This window comes from Amia ocellicauda, chromosome 18 (assembly GCF_036373705.1).
Source record: "Amia ocellicauda isolate fAmiCal2 chromosome 18, fAmiCal2.hap1, whole genome shotgun sequence".
Taxonomy (NCBI): Eukaryota; Metazoa; Chordata; class Actinopteri; order Amiiformes; family Amiidae; genus Amia; species Amia ocellicauda.
In genome coordinates this window covers 19,038,381-19,063,477 of record NC_089867.1, presented here as the reverse complement: position 1 = coordinate 19,063,477, position 25,097 = coordinate 19,038,381, and the positions used below count along the sequence as shown (strand labels likewise).

General features: G+C 41.1%; 1 protein-coding gene across 4 annotated transcripts in view; it reads left to right on the top strand.

The window, feature by feature from the left end:
- mtor (mechanistic target of rapamycin kinase) overlaps nt 1–25,097 on the top strand; it is a 96,211-nt gene that overhangs the window by 6,174 nt on the left and 64,940 nt on the right. For all 4 annotated transcript variants that reach the window (XM_066691522.1, XM_066691520.1, XM_066691521.1 and 1 more), the window contains exons 14-28: nt 266–388; nt 736–819; nt 1,385–1,477; nt 2,987–3,121; nt 3,561–3,690; nt 7,827–8,077; nt 9,421–9,507; nt 10,857–11,024; nt 12,770–12,882; nt 14,527–14,689; nt 15,293–15,385; nt 15,739–15,885; nt 17,717–17,859; nt 18,388–18,550; nt 19,972–20,117. In XM_066691522.1, coding sequence (XP_066547619.1) covers nt 266–388; nt 736–819; nt 1,385–1,477; nt 2,987–3,121; nt 3,561–3,690; nt 7,827–8,077; nt 9,421–9,507; nt 10,857–11,024; nt 12,770–12,882; nt 14,527–14,689; nt 15,293–15,385; nt 15,739–15,885; nt 17,717–17,859; nt 18,388–18,550; nt 19,972–20,117 — 2,039 coding nt within the window. The remainder of the gene's footprint in view (nt 1–265; nt 389–735; nt 820–1,384; nt 1,478–2,986; nt 3,122–3,560; nt 3,691–7,826; nt 8,078–9,420; nt 9,508–10,856; nt 11,025–12,769; nt 12,883–14,526; nt 14,690–15,292; nt 15,386–15,738; nt 15,886–17,716; nt 17,860–18,387; nt 18,551–19,971; nt 20,118–25,097) is intronic.

Below are 25,097 nucleotides of genomic sequence, written 5' to 3'. Positions count from 1 at the left end.
CTAGATTGGTTTTCTATGAATGGAATGGAAACCATTTTGCAGCTATTTCCTTCCCCTACCCAAGACTTTCTGATAAAGTTTTAAAGATTGCAGCACATTTTTAAACCCGGGTGTTCCTAGGCATGCAGTTCCACATTTGTACTACCAGATGGCGACTGTGCACTTCTGTTTGAGCTATTGAGAACCCAGGGTTTCCTGCTTGCCTGCTGCCTCCTCTTATTCAGGACTGTGAATACATGGTCTTCTTCACTCTCCCTCCCTTCAGATCCTGACTGAGCTGGAGCACAGCGGGGTGGGCAGAAACAAGGAGCAGAGCGCCCGCATGTTGGGTCACCTGGTGTCCAATGCGCCGCGTCTCATTCGCCCCTACATGGAGCCCATCCTCAAGGTATCTGCCTGTATTCTTACTCAACTAAACAGCAGCGTCTCAGTCCTGCACACTGGTAGCTGATGATTTAGCTAAAACGAAAAAGAAAATTAGTCCAAAACAAGATCCTGGCTGCCCTGAAATATGTCTCAAAACAAGGGTGTTTCGAAGTATTGGAAGGTGAATTTTAAAATGTGGGGGAACGAGTGGGAAAAGCATGAACAGCTTCTCAACTCAACTCACCGTAGTCTTCGAAATGAGCAAAAGCACCTTCACCGATGTTTTCACACCCGCTCATGGTCCTTTCGAGACCTTGTGTGTATTGTGCATGTAACGTGTGTGTCGTTGACGTGTGCTTCTCTTTGCAGGCCCTCATTCTGAAGCTGAAAGACCCTGATCCCAATCCCGCAGTGGTCATCAGTGTCCTGGCTACCATTGGAGAGCTGGCCCAGGTAAGGTGGCTAAAGCCTGCTGACCAACTGCAGGTCAACCTGTCAACCATGACCTCAAAATGTTGTGTTGGAGTGTCCCCATTGAATTTCAGACTAGGATGGTGTTTGTAATGAAATTTAGTTACAGAATAGGTGTCACTTCAAAGTCTGGCATTGGCTTTGGCTGAGGTGTTTTGCTCCTCCAGCTGTAAAGTAACAAATTGGTGTGAAACAATGTCAGAAAGAGTTTCTTTGAAGTTCTCCAACAAGATCGTCCAACAATAGCTATCCAAGAATTTAACCTTTGAAGTAATAAATTCGATTAAAAACAAACCAGAATATATAAAAGACTGGGATGTACTTGACTGTTATGTTGTTTTAAAATGTCTTCTCTCTGAGGGGAGAATACAGTTAGGCAGTGTGAGCCAGAAGAATATCCTCTTTTGTGCTTGCGTGTCTGAAAGCAGTTTTGCAATGAGGCCTGCGTCATTCGTTATACAGTGTTTGAGTCACAGTGAGATGCAACTCGGTCAGGGCTGCTTGTGTGCCAGGGTTCGGGGTGTCATGTGACTGTGCTGTGCTACAGGTCAGCGGGCTGGAGATGAGGAAGTGGATGGACGAGCTGTTCCCAATCATCATGGACATGCTGCAGGACTCCTCCTCCCTGGCCAAGAGACAGGTAAGGAGGATGCTGGGAAAAGGGGGTACACAGAGACGATGGGCGAGCCATGGAAACAGGTAGCAATGAACCATATGTTCTGTTTACTAGTAATTAAGTAAGTGAGGGGGGTGAGTATCAGTGTTGGGGGTGCCCGGATGTTGACTTCCCAGAACTACTTTTATAAATAAGAAGAACAAAACTCAATCATTTCTTGTGAACGCAAATAGCTCAAATCCAGTAGGGGGCTGTCACTCATCTCAGTTTCGGGGGCCTTCTCTCAGCCTGAACTCTGAATTGAACTCATTACTCATTGTAGGAATAAGTAGTTTAAAGCCCAATATATTTATGGCCGCTCTGTATTCCCACATGGAGAAGTATTAAGTGGTGTTTTTAAAAAACACAACAAGAAAGAACAAGGCCTACAATGCTGTAATTCTCTGCCTCCAAAGTTCAAATCAGATGAGTGAAACTGATCTGGGGGTGATATAATGGTGACCTGGAGGAAAACATTTCTTCATCTCTGTTCACACGGCCCCTCATTGCTTTCCCATAGCCTCCACTATTATTGGATCCTGCTATAGCAATCATCCCTATCATAAAGTAAACGCACTGGAGCTCTTGGCGTCTCCAAGAGGCCCTCGCTCGGCAGCAGAGGGGCCGTAAAGTGTTCGACCGAGACAGGCGACAAGCAAGGAAACTGGGGTCCAAACTGATCTCTTTAGCATTTGGTTGATGTTTTTCTTTCCCCTTAAAAATTGCATACGCAGTTCCTGCTTGGGTCTCCTATATCATTATGGGTTAAGTGGTTATTTTGTTTTATTTTTATTATCGATGGTTGATTAATATTACATTCAATTGAATTCTCAACTCCAAAAAATTATTAAGCTTTTTGTTGTTGTGTTTTTTAATAAATGAGACCTCATTAAGACTGATTGATTGTTGCAGGCTGACACATCGTTACTCTCTGCTGCCAGGGACAAAGCTAATATTGCTCCTGTAATGACGTCTACGTCTTTGTTTATTAGGGTGACTTATTTCCATTGCTGTGCTTTAATTTCTGGGGCATGACTGTTTGACATCCTCAATGTCCTCAACTTGAAATATTATATGCCAGAGTCTATGACTATGTTCATTATTTCCAGGTCATAGATTTAATGAGTTTGTTAATTCCAGTCTTACATTTTCTATTTCAAAGTCAAGCAAAAAAAAAACAATCAAATGTTTTCTACTGTGGAGCAATTTATTATTAGCCAGGCTGTTTGATCAAAGAGTTTTATTGAACAGACAGTATATCCTTCAGCGACATAATAAGAGGGTAAACGTGATCTATCAAAAAAGAGCACTCCTTGTTATTATTATTCTTAGTTCCTACCTCAAGTCGAAAGTCCTGAAATCCCATTAGTGTTTTCACTTAATTTCAGGGCTTTGAACACCATTTATTTATGTAAGCTCTGATACTGCATAGCTTCTATACTTTTGGTCAAGAACAAAGAATTTTGAATGTGCTGATCTGTTGTTGCCCTATAGGTGGCACTGTGGACGCTGGGGCAGCAGGTGGCCAGCACTGGGTATGTGGTGGAGCCCTACCGCAAATACCCCTCCCTGCTGGAAGTCCTGCTCAACTTCCTCAAGACCGAACAGAACCAAGGAATCAGGAGAGAGGTAGTGACACGTACAGAAACCATCTAAACTGTGACAGTAACTCACCGCAAGAACTATCATTATTTGATCTTAGATTTATTTGTCTCCTGCCTTTTATCGCAGACTGTATACTGATAGTTTAAGGGTTTTTGTTTATTCTGGTCTTTACGCAAAATATTTGTTTTTAAATGCACAGCACCACTACCAGGTGTTTTTTTTCTGATTTTTTTATTTTCCTTAAAAATAAATGTATATGACAATATGAAAAAAATAACATAGGGTAATGGAGTTTTCCGGAATGAATGCCTAATCTCTGAATGGAATGTATTGATTGGCAGAAGGAAGCAGATTGATTGATGGTTAGGTTCCTGAGGAGAGATCTTGGGCCTTTGGTTTTTCTGATGTCTGGCAGTCAGTTCTCTCACAGACGGTATGACTGAGGGTTGTGCTGTGTTCGCAGGCCATTCGCGTTCTCGGACTTCTCGGCGCGCTGGACCCATACAAACACAAGGTGAACATCGGGATGATTGATCAGTCCAGGGATGCCTCTGCAGTCAGCCTCTCAGAGTCCAAATCCAGTCAGGATTCTGGTATGTATTCCCAGGAAGCTTTTGCACACACACACACACACACACACACACACACACACAAACATTTAACAAAAAGCAGAGATTGAATGTACCGAAGAATTTTTGAAAGAATCTGTTTTTGATAGTTTTTCCCCTCAAGGCTCCTTTTCATTTGGACATGTAAGGTAACCTCATATGGTCCTGGCAGCTTCCATAGCGTGTCATTTCTGTCAGGGATCAACTGTAGATTTCAGGGATGTTGACAGAGCAACAAAAGAGTTTTTCGATGTAAAAAATGTTAGCGTGCTTTGGCGAACGGGCGCAATTCCTATAATTATGCAATTATGCAATTTTTTTTGTACACTGAGTATTAATAAAGGTGTGTACTGGATCTGCACTCAGGGTATATTAGCTACTTTGCTAGCTATTATTTATCCAAATCACACAGCATCACAGTACGTATAAATTCCTATGACATGTCGGAGCAAGATTGTTTTTTTTTTTTTGAAGGTGTAGTGAGGTGTGACAGTTCTCCTTAAATCAAATGGACGTTCGGATGTCATTAAAGACAAGGTGTGCCGTCAATGTATCAAGTGGGGTCATGTTGAGGGTTAAAAGTAGGGAAGGATGGCGCCTTTTGGAAGTGAGAGAGACAGACAAATCTGGAAATTTAAACCTGTGAACTTGCTAGCCTTCCCCATTCAAAAGCTGATGACTTTAGCAGCATTGTATCATAAAGTGGAACAGCAAGACAAGAAGAAGAAGAAGAAAAAACCCAAAACATTCAGGTTTCCTGTTACAGGCAGGGTGAGTGAAGGGACTTTGGATAACACAATCTTCCTCAGCTGCTCTCTAGACCACTGTGCCTGACCTTGTGGTACTCCAGTAGTCTCTTTAGTGCAGAGACTGTTTTCTCACTGACCATGCAGGGTCCTTTTCAGGATTTATTGCCTTGTGTTGGTGTGGAGTTCATTGCTCAGTCATTCAGTCAGGGATGTGGGCTGCAAGGATAGCTGACCAGTAATCCAGGGCAGCAGAGAGCAGGCCTTCATATTCCACTACAGGAACACGTTGGGCACTTCTGACGAGCATACCGTGACTTTCAAAATAATAATTATTAATATACAATTTTGTTCGGTAGTCTCTTCATTGGTCTTGCGTGAAGAATAATTGTTTTGTCTGCCATTATTTGAAAAGGAGGTCAAACCTGCACTCCAACATGAATATTATTATTAATAGCAATTTCTCTGAATACTGCAGTTTTTCCTCTGGTAGAAAATCATTCCCAACCAGCGTTACTGTTTGTTAACTGTTTTAACAAAAAATCTGCCCTGAAATGTGTTTCAACCGATAAAATAGCTTTCAACTCTCATGGCCTTTTATAACCCTGAAGTACATGGTATTACAGTTTGTTTTTCACAACACATTTCTTAGACTGAGCTGACTATGACATCACACCCTGTAATGGCAACAGTAGACCAGTTGACCACCGCCGGAGACTTGGCAGCTATTGGCAATGAGACCTCAAGGTTCTTTAAACACACAGTGCAGGATTTTGCAGATCTCTCTCTAGTGTACCATTTCATTGGTCCTTGTGCAGCCCATTATTTGGAGGCTTAGCTATTGCCGGAGAATCATGCGAACCAAGAAGCTGTGAATCCTGCTCTCCGGGGTGGTCCACAATCACAGGGATCCTCTATCCTTATGATATGAATAGTCGTCACAGCATGTGAAAGTGCATGAGGCATGCAGACAAAAACACTCGGAGTGCGAGGAATGCTCAGGAAGGTATGGGGAGAAACGCTGTCAAAACAAACCCTGAAACTGGTTTAGCGAAATGTTATGGCCGGCATTCACTGTATATGAGCTGAGATTCATACTGGGGATCAGCAAAGTGTAGTCTCTGGCAATTGTCACACCACACTGGTGCTTACAATCCTTCCCAAACCGTCAGTATGCCTCATGCAAGAAGGGAGTCCAGCACCCAGACCTCAAGAGACATCTCAGATATCTGAGGACTCCTGCTAGAATCCGTGTCATTGTAACTCCTTGCATCATGTGGCTGTTCCAGGCCAACAGACTATTCATTAAGCAAAAAGTTGGTTCCACAGATCTTAGTTTGGAATTAATCTAGTGCTTTCTCATGTTAATTTGGCTAAGAAATGCCTGCATTCATTCTCATGGGGGTAGACTAGGGGGAGATGTTGAGCTAAATAAATAGAATTACTTCAGTTTTCATATTTAATTTCAAAGTAATGTTAGTATCCTGGCACAGATTTAACTTTCCATTTGTCGTTTCCTTTGTATTGTTCAAGCTTTGATCTTTGTATTCCTAGATTAATACACTTTATACCAACAAATCATTTCCTTTTCCAAGTGACTTTGAATAAAAAATTGATATATTACACAAGACATTCTTATAAAGCTGATGTCAATAATGAAATATTCACGACAGTCAGGCATGGAAACAGATGCTCAATAAACATAGACATGAAATGTTAGTAAATTCTTGAGAAGAAAACGAATCAGTCGTTAAGTGGTTAGCGATGTAATTTGCTTATATTCAGCTCTCCTTGCAAGGATTTGTTGTCAGACAGATTGCAAATATAGAAACGCTGGTTTACCATGTACTGAAATATATCAGTTTTAACTCAATAATGACAATGTTGTGTAATATATTGTAGTTTTGATTCAGTATAGACAACATTTTATTGTATTAGCAATTAATTGCAGACAATTGTCTACAATATCCTGAATGGTATTTGTAATTCAGTAATTCTGTACTGGAGTGTATTGTTTTGTAGGTGCAATTCAGTAGTAGCATTGGTCTATAATGTTGTTAAGCTTTAGGCTAATTCAGAAATGATCTTGGCATGTAATTGGCATTCATTGTACTTGAAATTACATAATTAAGGTGCTGTCTATTCTCTTCTAGTTGCAATTGGATAATGATGGTGGTTTTAAATGTTCTGTATTGTAGGAAATGTTATAGGAGCAGTGCTTCAAATTTGACTGCGTACAATTAATGCACAATAAATTCTCCTACATGTTTTTGTTTTGTGGAAAAACTGACAGACCACTACTTGTATGCCAGTTTACCCTGTTAAATTTACCATAGAATTTGTGCATGTTTACTATGGTTTTACTGAAATAGTTTTCTTGTGGTATCTTTTGGTTTTAACATGCCTTTACTGTGTTCTATACTCTAACATTAATAGATCGTGGTCTACTATAGTAAACTTGCCTTATTGGACACATGACATATTTATCATGGTATTCCCATGGTCAAGTGTGGTAAAGCAGAGTGCAGGCATGTTAAACCTATAGCAAGACTGGAGAAACTGCAGTTAAACCATGTTAAAAATGTGATGGTAAGTTTATGTGGGTAAGCTGTAATAGGTGCAGTGTTTGTGTTGTAATTTCAGTCTGAAGACCCACAGAGTTGCGCAGGTGTTCAGTGTGTGTTTGTGCTAACTCCCAGCACAGTCATGCGGTTGCAGGACGTTTGAGTCTGACTGCATGTTGAGCGGAGCAGCCATCCTTCATACACCTGCACTTCATCTCCTACCTGGGAGCAATGAAACCAACAATCCCTGTCTTGTTTTTGTGTACCTGTATGTTTAAGGGGGAGCAAGCATGGCCAATAGTACCTGCCTGGCAAGGTCCAGAAAGGATAAAGCATTTTTGTCTGGGTCTTCTTTCAACATTGTTATTCTTACTTTCAAGCTGTTTGCTCAGATACATCACATCTGCTGTTGGGACTTTAACTGGAAATTACCCTGATAAGGAATGTATTTGATTTTAAAATGCCAGGCCCATTAGAGATTACTGAAGTTCTAAGATAAGCCAGTGTCTTCTGACAACAAAATATGAAACAGAGTGAAGACTGGAAAAAACAAAAGCCAACACAAATTCAAGGTTTTTCGGATAGTTATATCAGCCCTCTACTCCATGAGCTGAAGAATGTGTTAAAAAATGTGGGAAACACTTTTACACTCATTCATATGTAAAATACAATGATAGTGAATTATTCCTGCAATGATCTATGATCTTTACGGTTCTTTTTTAAATGGGTATGTAGCATGTGGACTTTACTGATGAATAACACCAACTGGGTTAGACAAATTAGTAGAACAGCCATGTGCCCTGTCTTGCAGCGGACTACAGCACCAGTGAGATGCTCGTCAACATGGGGAACCTGCCCCTGGATGAGTTCTACCCAGCCGTTGCCATAGTCACCCTGATGCGCATCCTGAGGGACCCGTCGCTGTCCAATCACCACACCATGGTGGTCCAAGCCGTCACCTTCATCTTCAAGTCTCTTGGGCTTAAGTGTGTGCAGTTCCTTCCCCAGGTCATGCCGACTTTCCTCAATGTCATCCGAGTGTGCGATGCCAACATCCGGGAGGTAGGTCCATCATTGCACACCCACCCAAATGGTTCTTGGCAAGGATGGGCTTTGTTTCTGAGCTCCATCAGCACTGTGCAACCCTCCAAAAACAAATAAACACAAACTGAAAGGCAAATGCTAGAGCACATTTTGTAGCTGGAGTTAACAAACCCAAAGTCCAAAATGAGAGAGATCTGTGTTTCACATTTAAACAAACTGATCAGAAAGGACGTTTCTGCAGACGCTTTGGTACATGGTTGAAAAGGCATGTCCTGTTTTTTATTTTATTATTATTTATTAACTTCAAAAGAAAAGCAGACAAGAAAGGTACAGCTTAGTATGCCAGAGAGAAAGTTACAGAAGCCACTACATGACTAAAACAAGTAATGTGAGGAAGATTAATGTTATTTATTGTTTTGTTCCTCGTTGAAGTTAATTTTCTAAAGCAGTTTTACATGTTTTCAGGGCTGACATAGTGAATGTCTGGGTTTGTGCACTCCTGGCTTTGGGATTGTGGATAGTTCAGTTTGAACTCATAATGTCCAGCAGGTGTCATTAGTGTGGGCACATTTTAGTTTGGTGCCTAGTTTGTAAATGCACCTGGCCTTTTGATCTAATAGGATTAAACGATTGTTTCTGTAGACACATTGAAGCTAGTCTGACCTGTCTTTACCTGCTGCCAGAATAGTAAACACTGTTTCTTGGATCATCAATCAAGTTAGGATTTGGAAACTCTATAAATATTAATTGTATAACATGTGCAATTACATCACACAGTGTGAGTAAAGCATTAGGTTAACTTGTTTAATTTGAAACTATATTTCTGCTGCTAATGAGGTAAAAGTCCTGACAGGGATTATTTTGAACTTAATTGTATGTGGTGATTTATGAACCTTATAAGTGGTTTAGATCATTCAGACTTTTAAGTGTTAGTCAATTTACAAATAATTACTCTCAGACGTTTTTTCACTCATCATAGTTACAGGTAGAACTGACTTCACTAAGGAGTGTTGTGGTGGTTGTTTATGTCTGAGATTAAACTTTCAGATTTACATGACAGTTTTATCAAATCCAATAGCAGCTGTATTATCCTTATTAAAACCATGTGTGCAACAAACTGCATGGCTGGCTGTGTATTTAGCCTTTTTAAAAACATAATTTAGATGGCATAATGTACTGTTGGTTTTGGGGAGATTAATCGAATATGAAGTTCAATGTATTGTTATTCATACACACAGATAAAAGTATATTGTAGAAAACCAAAATAGATTGATAGATTTGTTGCCAACAAAGGAGATCTGAGAAAGTCTTGTTTCTTTAATGACACCTTATTAATACATTTTTGTCTCTCTTTATTCCAGTTTTTGTTCCAACAGTTGGGAATGCTGGTGTGCTTTGTGAAGATCCACATCAGACCGTATATGGACGATATCTTCACTCTCATCAGAGTAAGTGTTCACCTGCATTTTGCATTTCAAAGGGGGTTAAAATTGAATAAAAACTACCCTGTTTTGCCTCCCCCCCCCCCCCCCGACCAAATAATGCCTTAGTGATTTATATCTGCTGAATACGTCTGTTTTTTGCAGTTCTTTATTTGTCAGAAAGAATATCGTGAAAACCTTGTTCATGTGCTCATGTGGAACGAATTTCCCCAGTCAGTAGATTGTAAAAGTCATATCTTAGACTTCTCTTGTCATCACTTAATTAACATTTTCAGGATTCCACTTGCTTCTGGCTAAGCTTTCACTCTTTTATGTACTGTGGCAGGGCGTTCCCCTATCTTCAATAATCCTAAAGCATCTATTTATAAGCAACACTTAACAAAAGTCCATTCTGAAGGTGGTATGGAAAAGTATTTATACACTACTCTTTTAATCCAATTTGGCAGGAATGTCAGACTTTGAGAGAGGTGAAAAAAAGTCTTGAATGTTCCTCTCTCAGCGCAGGGTGATTTATCATAAAAAATGGAAACGTAATGGTGTCTGAGCCCAACAGGGAATAAAACAAAAGATCTTTTCTTTTGTTTACTGTCTATGAAATATGCTCAGACCAAGAAGGAATAGTGATTCAACACAGTAATCACATTAAATTGCATTGGCCGCTCTCCCCAGCAGTCTAAGTGGTCCCAGAGCAGGAAATCAAGCCGAACTGGCCAATGCAAAAATACCCCAAAGAGGGTTTAGTGAGGAAACCAGTATAGAAATGTACAAGAATGTCTGAATAACCTTTTATAAACCTACATTACTGGGACCAAATATTTGTTTTCCAAAAAGGTAGTTCTTTCTCAGGTTCTGCCCTCATGTGGGCGTTCAGTGAACTGGTGATAACCGTTTCTCCCCCTGAAAAATTCCTGAAGATATCTTTAAAAGAACAGCTGCTGTAGCCCAGTATTATCAAATTGCCGCCCCCAGGGTAACCATTCCATGTCACCTTTGGATACGTTTACTTGCATGTTTTACATTATGCTTTTGAAGCAAGTCAGCCTGAATTGAGTGGAAATGATAATACCTCACTAGTACTCCGATTTTTGCCTGGGTTATATAGGTCTGACAGGTCCATATTTCAGGTTGTGAAAATATAATAATTACAAATAAATAAATAAAAATGATCATCAAATGACTGACAACAGCTGTTTCCTTCAGATTATGGTGCTCAGCTTGGATCTGTGAAAATGGCGTAGTCTCTGAACCGGTACTGGGAGGTGGGGGGGTGGACTCTTCGAGATCACCGCAAACCCATAGCAACCTTTCAGGGTCCCCTGTGTCACTGATGGTCTTTGCACTACTCTTTTCCCTAGGAGTACTGGACCCCGAACAACCCCATGCAGAACACCATCATCCTGCTGATCGAGCAGATTGTGGTGGCCTTGGGGGGTGAGTTCAAGCTCTACCTGCCCCAGCTCATCCCACACATGCTGAGGGTCTTCATGCATGACAACAGCCCGGGGCGCAGCGTCACCATCAAGGTGAGGGTGCTTTTTGGGGGAAGGGCATCAGCCGAGTGGACCTCAGAGCAAGAGCTCTCCCTAAACCTTATCTACTGGTGACTTCTTAGTACTCTAGACCCCGTTAGCAGCCAACGCACTCCAATTAAGAATTTTATGCTGGCCAATGGAAGGGGGCTGTTAGAAATCGTGTCACCTTTTGTGTGCAAACTGACATATCATGGGAAGTATTACTGATACTCACTGTGCATCTGTTACAGAATTGCAGGGGGGTGGCACAATGTAGTACTGACGGGGGCGGGAGATGTCAAAATGTGGGCATTCCAACCAAATCCATCACTAAACTTTTGGGTTAATCAAAAGCATCTCTTCGGTATGGACAGCTGTGTTGGCCCTGCAGAGGAATGGTTAAGAGACATCTTGTGATGAACATCTGTGCCGAGTATTGTATAGTTGGTATCCTTGGGTAAAATATTGAAGTTGTCACTGACAAAAGTGTCAAAAGGAGAAGCATCCATGAGAGTTTTTGATCGATCTCATCACATTATTTTAATTCTGGATGTCTTACGCTTTCGGAGGTTGTTACAAAACACCCTGCATTTTTTTTAAATAAAATCTCAATCGTTCAGCACTGTCCAGCAGTCAGTGATATTCAAAGCACTGGTTCAGAGTAATCGAACGCAGCTCTGAAAAGAATTAAAGAAACAGTCACAGTTAATCCATGTCTTGATTATTAAAAAGGCCTTGACTTAATATCCTTGTGATGGGTATAATCAGATGTGTGAGATACAGCGGCGGAAACCAGACCTTAAAACTGACGATACTGATATAGATATTTGTTCTGAATCTCTTCGTAAATGTCTAGAGTGTTGGCTGCACTGTAGCTCATAAAAATATATATTTTACACATCAAAGAGCAGTAGGAATATCAGAATCTCCCACAGCTCCTTAATCATAAGTAAGAGTCAGACTAAATCCATTCCGCTTAGTCTAGCTGGGATTAAAATGACAGAACTTGCACAAACAGCACGGGACTGCTCCGAAATCAAATATGTTATTATCATCTGAACAGCCTAACGTTCTTGTTGATGATCCTATACGAACTGCGTTTCCCGGCGTAGGATATTTTATCCTTGCAAAAAAACAGCTGTCATCCAAAAAAATTATACTTAACTCTCAATGTTTGGCAAACTGTCAACTGGATATTATATGGAAGCGTTGTTGTGAGTGTGGAAGGAGCTAAGTTAACTTCCAGCTGATGTTTTGCAGAGAGGAAAATTTGTTTTGCTGACATTGAACACAACTTATTTTTTAGCTGAGCCCTCCCCAGCAGATAAGGAGATGCGAAAGAGATGCTGAGCCTGGTCCATTAGTGAAAATGCCAACCAATTATGTAATCACTATTCACTTCCATTTCTTTATCTTATCGTGAACATGTGTATCTGGACAAAGAAGCACATACCTGTATGTTTTGACCTTGTTGCGAAAAAGAGAATAATTATTTTGACAACACGTAACATCGAGGTGCTGTTGTAAGTGAAGTGAAACAGATAATAATATTAAAGTGATATATTGAATAAACACCAGAACTATGCATCTGCACATCTGACATAGTTCTGTGTTTGTTCAGTGTATCAGTTTAATATTGTTTGTAATTCTCATTTTAACACCACCTCATGCTCTATCCAGTATCCAGTGTCCTCAGCTTTGATGAACACATTCTAGTATTGAAGCTCTCTGTCTCTGCTCACCTTCTCTCTCCTCAGTTGCTAAATGCCATTCAGCTGTTTGGTGCCAACCTGGACGATTATCTCCACCTACTGCTACCCCCCATTGTCAAGCTGTTTGATGCCCAAGATGTGCCTCCGCAAGCGCGCAAGTCAGTTCCGACTAATACACTCAATGCATAAGTGTTTCAGACACCCCAAAGCTTAATGTTTCTTCTTTCACGATTGCATTTTTTATTTTATACTTGCATAAGATATCGTGTCCTGGTATTTTCTTCTATTTGTAACAGCTGTGCATGAGTAAAAATATCTGTTTTATGAAGGTTCTGTTAGCAGTTACTTTGATAGGGCGATACTTCTAGAATGGTTGGAATGTGGCAACTTTCGCACCTTGAGCCACTGCTGGGCTGATGAGATCAAACCAATAACTCCTCCAGTTGCAGAGCATTTAGGTGTGCAGCAGGGAATATTTGGCAAGATACCAGCTGATTCCTAAATATCTCAAATTTTTAAGTTTTCAAGGTGGACTGCAGGACTGTATTTCAGCTTTTGATATGATCGTGTTTCGTGGAGACTAAGATTATGTAGCAGACCTACGCATATTGTACACATTCAGTTTTTCTGGTAGGAAAAATAGCACAATGTACTTAAAATAATTCTCAAGATCTCCCAGTATTATGACGGCTAACACAGTGGAAAAACAAGTCTGAAAACCAAAACCAAAAGAAACAATTGAGGTACAAAAGACTATATAACCTCTGTTGAGTAGAGCTAGCTTTGGCAGATTTTCATGTGTAAATAGCTAAACTTTAACTGACTTCGGCTCAAATAATGAATGTTGTTTTCTACAGAACTACTTTTACCGTAAATGGGTTTTAAAATGTAAACATCTTCCGTGTTGAGAAATAACTACCCAGCAGCCTGTTTCACAGCTCTGCACACAATGACAGTAGAGGATCAGAAGTATGTTGTTGTATTGTTCATCTAATGAGGAAAGCAGATTTTCATTCCTTTTGTGTGGCAGGCTGGTGCAATTGCTCAAGGATCCCAGCAAGATTAACAGTACAATTGCATGAGTCAGTGCCTTGTTTAACAAAAAAAGTAATGACTTAAAAAGCAAAAACAAAAAAGCTGGAGTGAGAAATGTGACTGGAATTTGTCAGTTATAGTCAAAGCCAGTTTTCCCTGCCAGTGTACTGGCTGCAGCAACATCATTCAGAAGTTTTTGTTTTAGTTTCTTTTGAGGATTTTTTCCTTTTGGATTCATGAGGCCATACTCATAAAACACTTTCTGCAATTTAAAAATTACTGTTTTTTTTTTTTTTTAAGGTGTCACAAAATAAATAGAAAAGACCAATTTAAGAGCCCCAGGAGGCTCTTTAAATTTTTTGTAACATTAGGAGCGGCTTTTCCTTTTTAAACAAAAACACAGAGTAATGGAATAAATACTTTTTAAAGCCTCCTTGAAAATAACATTTTATAACTTTGTATAACGCAGTATTCAAATTTTCAGCATACTGTACTCATGAGAAATAAAATGGCCTTTTACCAAACAAACCAAAAGCACCTATAATTTCCTCCCCCCATTTACCAGAAAACCATCATGGCAAGAACTTCACCACAACAAGACTTTTGTTATTTTTTTAATACATTTGATAGTTATTTTCTTTGATAGATATTCTTTTTGTACCCGTCAACATGTAATATCTTAATCGTGGTTCAGCCGGCCTCCCTGCCTCAGCCCCTGGGCCCGCTTGTTGACACCCAGTGTGTGTGACTGTTTCTGTACCCAACAGGGTGGCCCTGGAGACACTTGACCGACTCACGGAGTCTCTGGATTTCACCGACTACGCCTCCAGAATCATCCATCCCATTGTTCGCACGCTGGATGGAACTCCAGAACTACGCAACACATCCATGGACACCCTCTCCTCGTTAGTCTTCCAGCTGGGCAAAAAGGTACATTCTCCACAGGAGCCGATTACACATAACAACTCCAGTACGCTTGGCCAGCTGCTAAATAACGTATGAAAGTCATTAAAATATGACGCTCGGCGGCTCTTCCCATAACTAGCGAATCCGCTTCAATGTCCCTTTGGTGAAACAGCGTTGATTTAATAGGAGAAATTAGAGGACTGACAAATTTCCATCTGCAGCACTTGCACTCTCTTATTGCTGAGCCAGATTGTGATGGGACGCCCTATATAACCACCATGAATGGAAGGAAGCAGCCCGAGCACTGATGAGCACAGAAAAAAAATTGATCATAGGAAATCAATTATATTACAACCCCCCTCTAGTTCCCCTTCCATTTTACTTAAAAAAACTGCCAGGCATGTTCCTTCACAGCCCTGACCCATTCAATCTCAGCTGTCTTGATACCAGGATCCTCTGTTTTTAAATGCTGTCCTTACTGGTATGGTTGGGTGACTGTAGTTATTTATACTGTATGCTGCTGTGGTTTTACTGACCTCTGTGCTGTGTGAAAGCAGGATGGGCTGTTTCTCCTGGCTGCCAATAAAGTCAAAAGAGTATTAATGAGTCACTGTGTTCATTCAACAGTATCAGATCTTCATTCCCATGGTGAACAAGGTGATGCTGAAACACCGAATAAACCACCAGCGCTATGATGTTCTCATCTGCCGAATAGTCAAGGTGAGTGATTTGTTTGAGCCCTTTTTTTTTCTCTCCAAAGTAACCAAATCCTAATGGCTTCCCTTCTTCATTCAGTGTCGACCTTTTAAACATAAACAAAACTAAACAAAACATTGCAGTAATTCATTGGCATTTTCCTTCCTATCCTACGCAAATGGAGCTGGTCACAACAGGCAGTGACTTTTCTGTGCAGGTGAAGAACAACCACAAAAAAAACATGCCTTTCCATCTGTTATTCTTAAAACATTTCATGGCTGTCAATCCACCCTTCCTTTTCAGGATCAGATTGCCTGTTGATGCATAGATTGCGGTGCCCTATGCATTCATGGCGTGTTGTGTATGTTTGGTCACAGGGCTACACCTTGGCAGAGGAGGAGGAGGATCCCCTGATATTTCAGCACCGCCAGCTGAGGAGTAATCAGGGAGACATGCTGGTCAGTGGGCCAGTGGAGACCGGGCCCATGAAGAAACTGCATGTCAGCACTTCAGCCTTGCAGAAGGTCAGCCGCCAGTGCAGTAAACCCCACTTTCCTTTGCTGTGAAAGAGATTTGTATTAAACTAGTTTTTGTGAGTGTGCATGCGTGTGTGGATGCGTGTTTGCGTGCGAGCGTGGATGCTTGCGTGCGTGTATATTGCGCTTACTGTTTCCAGGGCTATAACCTGTATACATCAACACAGCTGTTCATCATTTAGATGAGGAGTCTTTTCAAGAGAATTGTCTTACTCTTTCAAGCACACCCTTATGAGTTTCTCCAACTTTAGGTATTGTAGCATTGCCCTGAATGAGAACTGATCCAGCTATACCAGTTCAACTTATAGGCCATTGGTGCTGTTATTCGGTCTGATTCAGTTATATTAATTCAGAGCTCAATTGCAGGCATCCATGCTACCTATCCAACAAGGTGATGCTAAAATCAACCTGTCACCATTTATTGCTACTCGCTTCAGTACATGTACCCCCTAAGAACGCACAGGGAATGGATGATAAAGGCTGGCCTATGTATTGTATTGAAGAGTATTGTTAAAACATACATGTCCTTTGTGACTGTTGCTCTTTGCTCTAAAGAGCCGCTCTGTACCACAGCAGATTTGTCCTTTCAGTGTGTGCTATTTCGCACTTCCAGTTGGAGTCTGGGTGTGGAAGACATGAAACCTCCTGTGCCAAGAAACCCTACGTGTTTTTCTTATGCGACTGACAGAGAGCCAGAGGTGTTGGCGAGGCAGTTTGCAGCTGTGGCCTTTCATGGCAGACCCCGTCACACATTGCTAGGAAATACTGAAGAGTAGCATCTTCTGAGGTCCCCCTCGAAAACGAAAAGGAGTTGAGGCCGCCGCACACTTTTCTCTTTCCAACCTCGGGCCTATGTGGTCCCAGAGCCCAGGGACAGGACCGGCGTTGGTCTCCTAAGAGAGGACGCCCACTCTCTTCCCAACAGCCTCCGATCTGTTTAACATATCCTGCCGTTCGTCTTGCCTGTAGCCAGCTATAGCTATAGCACATTAAAAAAACGGAGACATCTGCACAGCATAAAAACTGCTTTTATCCTCTCTTTTCTCTCAGCAGTGAAGCCGCCTGCGCATGGCAGCCAGCTCCTTTGAACTCCTGGTGTAATCGTCACTAGATATTGCTCACATTGTAGGCCAAGGCATGCATCTGTCCGTAATTAGTTTTTTGCGTTCCCTTTCCCTTCTTTTACTTTTTTTTAGCATTACAGATTAATTACAAACAACCATCATCATTAGTGCTCTGTATTTTTATCCACGGCCAATCCTTTAAAAACGTCTCTCTCTGCTGGCTGGTTTTGTTCCCCATAGAAATCGTATTTCAGGTCTTTTAGTGTGTTATTTATGCTCTGGGTTAGCTTCATAGGGAAGATGAGGTTAACTTCCTAAGCCCTGGTGTCTGCCTCAGATTTATTTTTTGGAATAATCACTGTCATCTAACATGTGGGGATTGATTTGGAAATTCCACATCAGTTTGAGATTTTTACATTAACATCTTGTAAAGTATGAGAACATACATTGCAATGATGATTCTTATTTTGACTCCCATGAGAAAAAACAGCTGCCTCAGTGCTGCTGTGTTATTGCTTTTCTGTGTATTTTTTTTTACTCATAACAGATGAGAATCAGCTGTGTTTCTACCTATAACCCATACGTATCTGTCCGTCCTGGCTCTGCTATAGAAAAACGCAATACATGGTCAAACTGTGGCAGTACAGTGAGGAGAAATTAACCAATATTCATTTTCCTTTTCTTTTCTTGCCTTCTCTTCTTTCATTCTGCTGTTTTTTTGTTCTTTCTTTCTTTCTCTGTCGCTCTTCTTGCAGGCGTGGGGGGCGGCTCGGAAGGTGTCGAAGGACGACTGGCTAGAGTGGCTGCGCCGGCTGAGCGTGGTGCTGCTCAAGGAGTCTTCATCCCCGGCCCTGCGCTCGTGCTGGTCCCTGGCTCAGACCTACATCCCCCTGGCCAGGTAACATGGACTGCTGTCCCAGCTCGCCCTGCCACTCTGCTCCAGCTCCCTCTTGCCTCTCACTTTCCTGGGTTATTATGGGTTTCAACAGAACTTGATTAATGGTTCTGCTAACACAATAAAGAGACAGCCGGTCACTTTCCTGCCAGAGTTACGTTCCTGGAGATGTACGAGGCACAGGGAATGGGAGCACAGCAGCCAGCAAACTGCCCGCCAGAGAGTCTGTGTCTGTGTCCGAGCATTTTCATTGGATAGAGGGGCCAGTTACAGGTGGCTATGCCCAATATGCAGCCGTCTGTTTCAGCCCACTTAGTTAATATCTGTTGTATGGTGTCCAATCCATTTTTATTACTTAATCTGGAATGCCGAGGACCAGGCCTGAGAATGTCAGCTCCAGTAGATCACAGGAGTGTAGTGCTCACACCCCAATTTCAAATCCAATAAAAAATATGAAATGATAAAAGGTTAGTGTCAAAGAACACTACAGGCTGATGATCCAAGTTAAATCCTGTGTTCTCCACCTGACAGGGACCTGTTCAATGCTGCCTTCCTGTCATGCTGGTCTGAGCTGAGTGAGGACCAGCAGGACGAGCTCATCCGCAGCATCGAGCTGGCCCTCACCTCACAGGACATCGCCGAGGTCACCCAGACCCTCCTCAACTTGGCCGAGTTCATGGAGCACAGCGATAAGGTGCCCTTCCACCCTCCGTCCCCCGCACCACTCTCAAAACCTCTGTGCTCCACAGCTAAAATGTGCTGCTGATTTTCCCCACCTTGAAGCATAAGTGAAAGTAAAAATCCTGCAACATCACAGGATGTGGAAAACAAGAAATAAAATAATTGTAGATCTGAATAATAATTACATAAAATAAGCAAAACTGAAAGAAAACAGGGGGGAAGAGAGTCCTTGGAGGAGTTATTCTGTTCCATGTGTTTGGTGCAGAATCTTTTTTTTGGGGGTGCTGATGCATGTGTCGTTCATCAGTATGGTATGTTAGTGCTGAGCTTTAAATGCTGAATCACAAGCTTAGGCACGGTGTATGGAAATGAGTAGCAGGTGTGTTATGGTTTATTAAGAAAAGTGCTGGAAGCTTGGAGATTTCTGTAACGCTGCTATTGGGGGAAATTTACCATTGTGACCAAATGTTACTACTCTGAAACCGGCCTACTGTTCTTGTGTTGTAAACACCAGCGTTTTCTTCTTTACTGGCAGGCGATCCATTCGTAAAAGCACTGGAGCATCTAATTTAAGAACATATATATTTTAAAAGCCAAGCTTCTGTGCCATATGGTAATAAGCTGAAAGACTTGAAAGCCAACTTTGAGAACGGCTTATAAAGGAGTTATTCTTGTAAGTCTCAAACCAAGCAAAGTACTTTGTAATAGAAACCTTTTATTGAAAGTGCCACATCACCAAAATCCCTTTTTGAAAGCTGTTCAAGAACACAAAAGTAAAGAGAAGTTTATTCAGTTTTACCCCAGGAAATTACAAGGAGCAGACTTTGATAGTTTCTTATTTTTTCTTTTATGAAAGTGCTCGGACAAATCACTTGGTAACCATTGTTTGCTTTTCCAGAAAATGAACCATACATTAATTCAAGTTATTTTTATGTAATTTATTCACGTACACAGATGTAGTTTTATTTGGGGAAAAAAAGCAGTGTCCCCAGGAGTGTTTACAGGTTTAAGTTAAATCATTCCTGAAAACATGGCACAAATGTACAATACATGGTAATGTGTAATATCATGTAATATGTACGCATCTTATATTAAATGTCATCAGGTTCCAGATAACTTGTATCACATATTCTATTGTTATTATCATGATTTAGAAAAAGACTGACTTTAAATGTCTGCGATGAGAAATCTTTAGAGAGAGACTGATTCCAGTTCATATTATATTTTCAGTGGCGTTTTCAACCGGAGGCCAGAGATTGTAGGCTGCCCTATTGCAAGGTGCCCTGCACGAAAAAGAGAAAGCAAAGAAAGCAGGGAAAGAAGGAGAAACAATCCAGCATGCAATTAAAGAAAAGGAAAAAAACTATGTGGGAGAGAAATTAAAAATAAAAGAAAGACAGACAATAAGAAACAAACCAACCATTTCTTCTTCAGGGCCCCCTGCCGCTGAGAGATGACAACGGCATCGTCCTGCTGGGAGAGAGAGCGGCTAAGTGCCGAGCATACGCCAAGGCCCTGCACTACAAGGAGCTGGAGTTCCAGAAGGGAGCCTCACCCCTCATCCTGGAGTCCCTCATCAGGTGAGAGAGGCACCGGGCCCGGGCACTAGGTGGACTGGGTGGGGGTGAGAGGGCTGGCCGTGGCCACTGTCGCTCTCACAAATTGGCTGCATCAACTTGATTTTGGATAGGAGACAGGTGTGTTGCCCGACATCACTATGTAGGGTGTTGATAATTTACTTTGCTCTGAACTATGGGAATGTAAGCCTACCAATATACAAATGCAACAGCCGATTTGCCTTTCAGATTTCCAGAGGCCTTTTTTCTTTTTGGTTATTGTGTTGCACTCCTTGTTTTAAGCTCCCGTGAAGGGATCCCGTATGGCTTGGTCCCTTTGTGGAAATGTAGACGTATGCTACTACCTCCTGTTGGGATGTATTTGCCAGGCATTGCATCTGGGCTTGCTGGCAAACCATCCACCCCTCCCAGTGCTCTCACAGCAGGTTTGATGAGTGGAATAAATAATTGTTTTTAAAACTTCTTCAACTCTCCTCAGCAAAGGAAAGTCTGGCAGGTGCTAACTCGAGCAAATGAGCTCATTCAACACGCAGACCGATGTGTTGTTCAGATGAAAGGCAATGAAAGGGGCAGCAGGCTGAGCTTACATTTAAAACCTTTAGACCAAAGGGTGACAAAAACATCTTAATTTGTAGCTTCTATGCGCTCAACTGACAGCTAATGGCTTAGACTTAAATGGTTGTATATACAGTGTGATTACTGTATAAAGCTGAATTAGAAGTTTGCCAAATAACAAGTTTCATTCGTCTACTGTGTGTTTTGCTAAGTCTAGTTGGAGTTTAATGGTTTTCCATCTGTTTTACAAGCCCTCCCTCCATAAGCATTTTGTCGTTTTCTGCCGTTGCAGACTTCAAATGGTTCCGTTTTACATCCCTTACTTCAAATACTTGTAAAATCTGTCAAGGATTAATATAATGCTGTACTAAGATTGTGTCACTTCAGCTGACAAGAAGGCCAAAACCTCTGCTGCCTCTGACTTCCTTCTGAGCTGGGTTTAAACAGGAGCCGTAACCCATACCAGTCTATCTACAGGAGCTCATTATCGGTGGCCCTGTAGTTGACACTTGTTCCTGCCCTACTTGTTCCCTATTGTGAGTTCACAAATCTCTATGGTGTGTATTTTTTTTTCTTTTCTTTTTTCAATTTTTTTCTCATTTTTTCACTCCTGAAGGCCTTTAATCCAAACAGCGTCCCGCTTTCATCTCTGTCTCTCTCTGTCTGGCCTGGCGCTCCCCCGAAACCTGTTTTCAATTCCTCCCGTCCTTAATCAGTGCCAGAGGAGTTATGATTTCAATCTGCCCATCTGGTTTTCACCTCCACAGGATTTTCTTATAAAAGTCAAATAATTCCACCAAAGAGGCTTGTGACTACCATAGAACAGGCCAGCTTCAAACTTGGATAATTAGGTAACTCGGTAAGATGGGGTTGGGTGTCATTTGAACCGTAATGGGCACAGTTTCTGGTTTACTCCGAGAAGTAAAAACAAACAAAATTTAAAAATTGTGGAATAGGTAAAGCCGATGTGAGCCGTCTGGATGTCTTCATGGTTTTCTTCTTGAGCAGCCAAAACCTCTATTCTTGACAGACTTTGACTTCTGAATGGTGCTGTGGAGGCATTAGAACAGGGAGGTGCAGAACGTAAAGTTGAAAAGTGAAAATACTCTTCTGTTGCTTGTGTTTGGTTCTTGTTATAGAACTGTTTTGTGGTAGTTGTTTTGGTTGAGCCAGCAAACTGAAAGTTGACTCGGTAGTGGAGCATAGACATAAGACACAGTAGGATTTCTCATGAATCCCCAATGCTGCAGATTTTTGATCCACCCAGAAACAAATAATTTATTTTGAAATCTTCAATGCTTTACATACATTTATTCTTATTCACATACATAAATCTATAAACTTGTGAGAGGGTCTCTGAGGACCTGATTTACGGCATATGGTCATAATCCTTTTTCAGTGACTTTAATTATCTTACGCTAAAACCATATACACATGTATGCCATTTGTGTGCATTTACCTCATTTGAAATATTACTATCAAGCATGAAGTGTTTAGAAAGGTGAAGCCATGTCCCTTGGCTAATGATCTTGATCAAATTAAACCTCAGAAATGGATGTTCCTGCTTCTCACTTGCTCCCAAAGAGAGCCTCCTGCATCCAACAATGCAAGCCCACTCTTGCACTTCTGGAAATATAGCCATTTCGTTCCTGAAGCTTAGACCACTTTATAGTTATTGCAGAGATCTTGATAATACACAATAATTTAATATTAAGAAAATACATATGTATCTCATTGCCATCTCTGCCTCGAAAGTCCCTGTGTTTTGAAGGCAGTCTGAGCCTAATAAGATGAAAGTGATGATGTAAGCTGATTAAGTCTTGGCCAGTAGTTGGTGAGTTATGTCTACGGGAAGTTTAAGCCCTAGGGGAATTGTGAGGTCTTGAACTCTTTTTAAGTTGTGCTCCTGTGATTTAATTCTTCGATTTTTGTAGAAAGATCTGATATGTTTCTCCATACACATGAAAGTTTGACTTGACTGAAGAGCCGGTTGCTTGCCAGTTGCATCTGATTTCTCTGCGGAGTTTCTTTTTTTTTTGAAGATTGAGCTTATAGACGTGCCATTTCGGGCTGAAGCTGGAAGGTCTCCCTGGTTCGGTAGTCTGCTTAATCTCCAGCCTCTTAAAACGGTTAGTTCATTTCATTGCAAATGTGAAAGTGTAAATGTGCAGCACGCTGGGCCCCAGCAACAGCCATAACACAGCCAGCCTTCTGTGTCACTGCGTCGGGTCCATCTGTTGATAGTAAATACTTTAAAAATATTGCCAGGCGGCACGAAATGGAATTTCAAATAAACTTTGGTATGCCTGAGATAGCAACTCTTTACCCAGGAGCTACTCAAGATGGAGAAAAATCAACAGCAGGCTTGTCCTTTCATGTACGCCGTGTGAGAATGAATTGTATTCTGGCCTCTCGCTGAAAAAAGTCCTGGTAGATTTTTTCAATAACATCACATTTGGTTCCTCTTAGCATCCTCAGACACTTTTCCCGTTAACTTAATGCTTAAAGACAACATTCTGCTCAGCACACCACAGATGAAAGCATGAGCCAATCAGCTACTAGGATTTAAACGTGAATCTCATTTTCCTGAATGACTAGCCAATCAGCACACATTCACAGTCCCAGTTAAGTGGCTGACATTTGTTTGTGATGAAGGAGGGGGATGCATAAGGAAACTTTTAAGGGTCGATTAAGGTTTTTAACGATGATGGTATTCATATAATATTTTTTTTGTCTTTTAATTGTTATTTTTGCCAAGATAAATTGTGTGTATAATATTTATATAGTACAACTTAATGAATATACAGGCTTTGGTCTTTAAATTAGGGGGTGCTTTCGGCGATACTGACAGGGAGTAAGGCCAAGGGTTAGGTTAATTGCATTTCTTCATGAGTATGAGTTGACTGTATCATAATGATGACTCTTACATGAAGCACTAAATGGTAGTGTTGTGTGTGTGTGTGTATGTATGTAGCAGTGGTGTGTTGGGGGTACTGTGCTCAGAGGTCTGTTATGCATGACTAAAAATAAGCTGTGTGCCAAATAGACCCACAGATTTTTATTGTTACAGCCAGGGTGGCGACCTGTCGCACCTGATGTGACACATTTCTGCGAGCCGAATGCATGTTAGGAACCTTTGATGTCGACACAAGCAAACCCCTGTGCCTCGAGAAGGACTTGCAGTTCATTTTTATACTTTTATATAAAATCAAGTAATAAATACCTCCCTTGACAGCATGACTAAATCCCAGCACCTGTCTTCAATCCTCCACCTCTTTGTTCTGCACTCCAAGGCGGGCCGCAAAGGTTATTTTTATTTTTGTTTGGTCTGTTTTTGTTTCTCAGGGGTGCGCCTTAGTGAACAGTAATTGAAAGCAAGCGTTTAATCCTAACGTCTTATTAACACAACCGGGATAACTACCATTGCCTTCTTTTAACAGAGTCAAATGGACACATGGTGCTGCAGTTAATTTGTGAGAGAGGCAAAGCTTGTATGCTGTAATGGAGGCCTCTGCTCTTGATCTGTTAATTGTGTGGTTTACACATTCGCAGGTGTACAGTAAAACTAGAGTTTGGCAAATCATACATACAAAGAGCCTGTTTGATTGAGGTTGCCTTTGAGATTTATATTTTTTGCAATATGATTACCTGGGCAAAATAACTACAATATTCCACCGCTATCTTCTTTAGTGTTTAATTGAGGATGTGCTGTGTCGTTCCTGCTTGTTAATCCCATTTCTCCTCAAGATTTCTCTGAAGGAAGAATGTTAACGGTCCTATTAAACAGAAACCTTAAAATGATACAGTCCTTTATTCAGGAATATCCTTGCTCTTAAAATCTGGAAATGGACGCCTCTCAAGTCTGTGTTCTTTGAAATCTTTATAATGTGGCGGCGGTAGTTTTAAGATCTTGGTATTCTTATTTATAAGTTTGCTGGGAAAAAAAAATAGGGTAAGAATGTCAGTTTAGTCTTAAGATGAAGGCTGATTTTAAATAAACTAAGGGAAACGTGCCTTTCCCCATATGTGTGGGTTTGTCCGGCTAAATACAGAGGAAGAGCTATATTTATTTTTTAAACAAGAAGTAAAACATGAAAGGATTATTCAATAGCTCAATTGCTAATTCCTTTTTTATTTATTTTTATTTGCTTTTTTTGAGAAACGTAGCTATTTTAAGGACACCAAAGCAGAACGACACCACACATGCAGTATGTTTAAGGACACTCCTGTCAATAAACTTTGGTTAAGGGCAGTTGGGTACAGTAGTTTTTTCCGCAAAACCTGTAATTAGCGGCTGTAGAGGATGAATTGTGTGGACTATGGAAGGATGAAGATACGTGGATGACCCATGAGGCCCTGAACAGTGACATGAGGATGCACTTCCAATGAAAATAGGAAATATGTTGGAAGCTGCCTCCTGCAAAACTC